The sequence below is a fragment of the Mangifera indica genome, chromosome 18, assembly GCF_011075055.1.
Source record: "Mangifera indica cultivar Alphonso chromosome 18, CATAS_Mindica_2.1, whole genome shotgun sequence".
NCBI lineage: Eukaryota > Viridiplantae > Streptophyta > Magnoliopsida > Sapindales > Anacardiaceae > Mangifera > Mangifera indica.
The window spans coordinates 1,529,945-1,535,717 of NC_058154.1; the positions used below are offsets into that span (position 1 = coordinate 1,529,945).

The 5,773-nt window shown below is 36.5% G+C and overlaps 1 protein-coding gene across 3 annotated transcripts; it reads left to right on the forward strand.

Moving 5' to 3' along the window:
• The first annotated feature begins 303 nt into the window (after nt 1-303).
• Nucleotides 304-5,335, forward strand: LOC123201394 (serine/threonine-protein kinase BSK6-like). 3 transcript variants are annotated; one of them, XM_044616879.1, is made up of 11 exons: nt 304-669; nt 778-1,322; nt 1,402-1,622; nt 1,723-1,858; nt 2,246-2,379; nt 2,463-2,568; nt 3,155-3,240; nt 3,380-3,568; nt 3,996-4,160; nt 4,460-4,573; nt 4,919-5,335. In XM_044616879.1, the coding sequence occupies exons 2-11, from the start codon at nt 1,241-1,243 to the stop codon at nt 5,159-5,161; spliced, it is 1,476 nt and encodes a 491-aa protein (XP_044472814.1). In that variant the 5' UTR covers nt 304-669; nt 778-1,240; the 3' UTR covers nt 5,162-5,335. The 3 variants fall into 3 exon arrangements, with proteins under 3 accessions (XP_044472814.1, XP_044472815.1, XP_044472813.1); XM_044616880.1 differs by having other exon boundaries at nt 304-563; XM_044616878.1 differs by having other exon boundaries at nt 304-1,322.
• Nucleotides 5,336-5,773: the final 438 nt, after the last annotated feature.

The following is a 5,773-nucleotide window of genomic DNA, read 5'->3' on the forward strand; positions in this document are numbered from 1 at the left end:
GTCCCATACTTGGCCACGTTTGTAAAGTATGATAAGTACTGGGATAGGGATACCCAGAAAACGGTGGTGGCGCAATTTATGCTCCTAAAGTTAGTCAAAATAATGGCATTGGCATTATGCTTGCTAAGTGATGAGAGGGCTGCAATGTTAGCATCATCATTCAGGCTGCAATTCTTGTCTCTATAACGACCACTACTTTCTCCTTTGTCTGTAAAGGGGTCCCCTTGACTCCTAAATGGGTGTTCATAATAATTATACCAACTGTCAGATATGGACTTTGTTTCAATATCTCATCGCATAGTGTTTGGCTTTGTGTTCTTCAAGTTTCATGTCCTCCTGACTATTTCTTGTATCTCACCCAATTTTTGCCTTTATCATCATTGGGATGCAATTTATGTTTATGTATTGATGATTTTGTTGGGCACTATCGCAACAATTTGCACTGATTTTGCACCAACTGCCCATGAAGGAAGAGAAAATAGTCCATTACTAAAAAAATCTTAGCTGCCCAGTGGAGAAACAGTTCTCCTAATCGCCTTCAAAACCCTGTTTGCATTATTTTGGTAAATATTCTTTGGTTCTAAAAGTCTATTCTGAGGAATTGCAACCATTGGATTGATGGCTCACTGTCTTCTTTATCATCAATTCTATGATGACTAATTTGATTTGGTAAACTGAAGTTCCTGCATGTGATGAGTTCAGGGCTCTGTCACATTTCAATGCCAGGCAGTTTTCACATGTATTTTCTGACTTTATGTCTCTGGATTCTGCCTTCAGGCTATAATGTTGAGTTCTCTGCTTCAATGCATGAATCTCATAGAAGAAATTTGGAAGTCACCACAGATTAAAGCACACTGTTCAAGTTGAAATTTTTAAGAGATAAGGACACTGTCAGCTTCAACTAAACCAAACCCAGTTTGATTGTTAGTTTGAATTCTGCCATAGATTAAAAATATATATATTTTAATTCGTTTTGTTATTAATTTAAAAATTAAATAGAAAGAGAGAATGATGAGATTGCAGGCAGAAAAGATGAAAGGTGAAGGCAAAAAGCAGCTCTGAAAGACCCACTAATTATAGCAAATTGAGTCTCAGGCAGTAACCCTTCTCTTCTCTTCTCTTCTCTTCTCATTCTCTCTCTCAGCTTCAACGTACGGTTGTTTCAGTTTCAACTCATTTCCAATGTACACAGTCTGATCATTTCTATCTTCTTGCTTGTTCACCGTCTGATTGGAATCAAATGGGAGCTCGTTGCTCTAAGTTCTCTCTGTGTTGGTTCCACTCTCAACTCAAGCCCGCCGTGCTTGAACCTTCCGATCTTGGTATCTTTTTTACTTTCTTAGAATGGCATTTCTGTAAATTTTGATGTTGGATGTGAGTGTTTATGTAATTTTGTCGCAGAACATGGCGGCAAAAATGACCGGAACACATGGCCAAGTTTCACTGAGTTCAGTTTGGAGCAACTGAAAGCTGCCACCGGTGGTTTCCCTCCCGATAACATAGTATCGGAACACGGCGAAAAGGCTCCCAACGTTGTGTTCAAAGGAAAACTGGACGATGGCCGTTGGATCGCCGTTAAGCGGTTCAACAAGCTCGCCTGGCCCGATTCTCGTCAATTCCTCGTGAGAAAATTAAATTAAATTCATAATTATGTTTTAATTATGGATTTTAACATATATTCTATTCTATTTATAGTTAATGAAGTCTTTAAATGTGATTTAGGAGGAGGCGAGGTCAGTGGGGAATTTGAGGAGCGAGAGATTGGCGAATCTGATTGGTTGTTGCCATGAAGGCGATGAGAGATTGCTGGTTGCCGAGTTTATGCCGAATGAAACTCTTGCAAAACATCTCTTTCACTGTGAGTTATATCCTGGGAGACCAATTTACTAGGGCTTTTGGGAACTGATTTGGTCGCTGCTTTTTAGGAAAGCACTTTTTGAGTAAGAAAAAGCACTTTTGTGAAACACATATCAAAATGCACTTCTAAATGCTTTCACAGAAAGTGCTTTTTCTTGGAAGAGCTTAAAACCTTTCCACAAAAGTACTCTCTAATGCACCATAACAATGCTAACTAAGAGTTTTGATTTAGTGCAATTCTTAGTTTAAGGAGAAAACTATGGTGAAATTCTAATCTGAATAATTAATTTATTAGTGAAACAATATCATATAATGATGAGCATGTGCCACGGATCATCTCTGTTAGAATTTTTTTTCTTTATGGTTGTTAATGGTCAAATTGATACAGGGGAGACCCAGCCCATGGTATGGGCTATGAGGTTGAGGGTAGCACTTTATTTGGCACAAGCTCTGGAATATTGCGGGACCAAAGGGAGGGCATTGTACCATGATCTCAATGCCTACAGGATTTTATTTGATAAGGTAATCCCTTTTTGTGCGGTTTCTGTTTATACATAAAACCTTTAGAATGTCTTTCTGATTATTTTGAGAATATTTGTTGGCAGGATGGTGATCCCCGGCTTTCTTGCTTCGGCCTTATGAAAAATAGTAGAGATGGCAGAAGTTACAGCACAAACTTGGCTTTCACCCCTCCAGAGTACTTGAGAACAGGTGTGTGCAGTTTGCTGGAATAAATGGATTTATATTACTGGATGTAATTTACTCACAGATGGGAAGCAGTCATATAGCAATCTAGACATATTCTTCTAGGTAAAACATATAGGGAAATTGAATGGGCTGGAAATATCAGGGCACTGTAGATAGTATTGTAGATCTCTATGAATAGACACATGGGTATCAGCAACATTATATCCAGCAGTAATGAATATTCATGAGCTGTTATCCCTCTTTTTTTAGCCTGGAACTTTACTTTTCCATTACGGAGGTTTAGAATGACTAATCAGTTTATGATTCATATTAATGAAATCTCAAATGGTTGTTGATATCATGCAGACTCCTTACGAACTTTTAAATAATGAAGGATGTTGGCTTGATATAGGTTCGCATACTGATAATGATATGCTTGAGAAAGATGTAAAATCTAAATTTGTTGTGACACAGACTTTTAACAAAGTAGTCTATCATAGGACCTGCAAAAATAGATCAGATTTCTTTATGGGTGCTTACTTCATTATCTAAATGTCATCAGTCTCTGCTTAAGCTAAAGCTGAATTTCTATATGTGCATCTTTTGGCAGGCAGAGTGACACCAGAAAGTGTAGTGTACAGTTTTGGCACCTTGTTGCTAGATCTTCTAAGTGGCAAACATATTCCCCCTAGCCATGTAAACTTTTGTTCTTTTGTAATAATTCATATCATAATTAGAGACTGCATCTTTTGTAAGCCAGAAGAAAAGGTGCAATTGAAAAACTAAAACTACAACTCTTGTAGTTTAGTCACCTAGATTCATTTGTCATATACAGGCACTTGACTTGATTCGTGGGAAGAATTTCTTAATGTTAATGGACTCAGCTTTGGAGGGCCATTGCTCAAATGATGATGGAACTGAGTTTATGCGGTTAGCTTCTCGTTGTTTGCAGTATGAAGCTCGTGAGAGGCCAAATGTGAAGTCTCTGGCCACTGCACTCATGTCACTCCAGAAAGAAGCAGAGGTATGTACAGTTGTTGATTAAACTTTCTTCCTCAAGTGCCTGCAGTTGTCTTGATTAAAAATTCCCTGGTAGCTTTGTGTTTATGGAAATCCAGTCCTTGATTCCAAATACCCAGTAATTTAATTTGCAATTATCATAGTAATCCACGTGTGCATTGCTCCCAGTGTCCTGTAAATAATGTTTGATTATTTGTTCATAAAGGTAACAATGAAATTACTTTTCACAGTGCTGGTAACTCCTAGTCTTTGCATTTAGAGAGAGCTTAAAACTAATAAAGATGCTTTGAGTGTTATATCTGATTGTTGATCTTTTCCTTTAATCTGTTTTTGAGTCTCTGCATGGAATCTTAGTCATTCATGACACTGACCTGTTTTTTCACAGTTAAATAGTTTCCATGAAAGTTAATTAATTAAAGAGTTTTTAGCAGGTTCCATCACATGTTCTGATGGGTTTTCCACATGAAACTGAATCTTCTGCAAAGCCATTGTCATTGACACCTTTTGGTGAAGCTTGCTTGAGACTGGATCTTACTGCCATACATGAAATATTAGACAAGACTGGATACAAGGATGATGAAGGCATTGCCAATGAGGTTTGATGGTTCTTCTACTAGACTTGACATTCTATTTGTTTAGCTTAAAACATGTATCTTTATAATGCATTTTTTTGACAAAACAGTGATATTTAAACACCAATGTGAGACTTCGTCTGAATCACTGTTTGGTGAATTTTGTCTTATAAAGATTAAACTGATTACGGATATTGTTCTTCGAACAATCTCAAGAGGATTTTTTATTTTTTGGTGTTAGGCGATGAGACCCGAAGGGAGATAATATTCTATTAATTGTTTATAACTTTATATAGCTCTAAGTTACTGCTTGCGTGCTGCAGCTTTCTTTCCAAGTGTGGACAAATCAAATGCAGGAGACCTTGAATTCTAAGAAACATGGAGATACCGCCTTTCGAGCTAGGGATTTTGCAACTGCCCTTGATTGCTACACACAAGTGAGTCTCCTGTCTTGGCAAATATTCTGGTCTAACAGTTCTGCCTCGCATTCTTTTACTCATTATTAAAACTATCATGTATATATGTAAAGAGAAGATAATATGCATTGGATTGACATGCATGTATACATGCAAGCCAGACATACTAAGCACCACATTACATGACTGATAAGAGAAAAATAAATCGACACAGATAAATTCACTGCTCTTTGTTTCTCTTGCTGATAGATGTGAACCCTGTGACACAATTACAGCAGAGGTTCAAGTTCTTTAGCTATGTCTATAAACTGGAAGAGTTGATTTATGCTGAATATGAAAGTTAAGTTTTATTTGTCTATTGTGTAGTTCATCGATGGGGGAACCATGGTTTCACCAACAGTGTATGCAAGGCGCTGCTTGTGTTATTTGATGAATGACATGCCACAAGAAGCTCTTGGAGATGCTATGCAAGCTCAGGTGGTGTCCCCTGAATGGCCGACTGCTTCATATCTTCAAGCTGTTTGCCTCTTCAGTCTTGGCATGGAGAATGATGCACAAGAAACACTCAGAGATGGCACAAATTTGGAAGCTAGAAGGAACAAAAATTGAAAGTGTATAGGGTTTCTCTTTTGTTTTATTTTAACTTCTCCCATATAGTTATGTTCAGGCTCTTGTATTTATTTGGCCTTGCCTCATGTCTCATCTCTCTCCATTTTGAGCTATTGTGGTGGCACAGAATTCTTTGTTAATTGTTTCTGTCGTGATGATATCTATATTTCTGCAGACTGCAGTCCCTTTTCCTTGTGAACACACATTATTCCTGCATTTTAATTTAATAGGGGGAATAATTATACTAACAATAAAACTATGTATACACATTATTTATATATAATAAGAATATATAAATAATGTATCGTTATATGATTGAATAATTTTAAATTAAAGATAAAGTAATACTCAATCACATAATGATATATTATCTATGTATTTAAATTATGTACTAAAAATGTGTATATATAATATTACTCTTTTAAAATAAGAGAAAAAACAAACAATCACATTACCAATCATAAGTTGCCACATTAGTTCATATAGATAAATTTGTACAATTTTTTTATACATATAATTTTATTCATGTGAAAAACATGAAATAATCGGCCGATTTTATTTCCTCTGTCGTAAGATTGGATTCTAGTTGAGTGTTAAACCCAAACATAGGTT

Coding starts and splice junctions, on each gene's coding strand:
- LOC123201394 (XM_044616878.1), top strand. CDS start 1,241: ATGGGAGCTCGTTGCTCTAAGTTCTCTCTGTGTTGGTTCCACTCTCAA. Junction 2,569..3,154: donor TCCAGAGTACTTGAGAACAG/GTGTGTGCAGTT, acceptor ATCTTTTGGCAG/GCAGAGTGACACCAGAAAGT. Junction 3,569..3,995: donor CACTCCAGAAAGAAGCAGAG/GTATGTACAGTT, acceptor AGTTTTTAGCAG/GTTCCATCACATGTTCTGAT.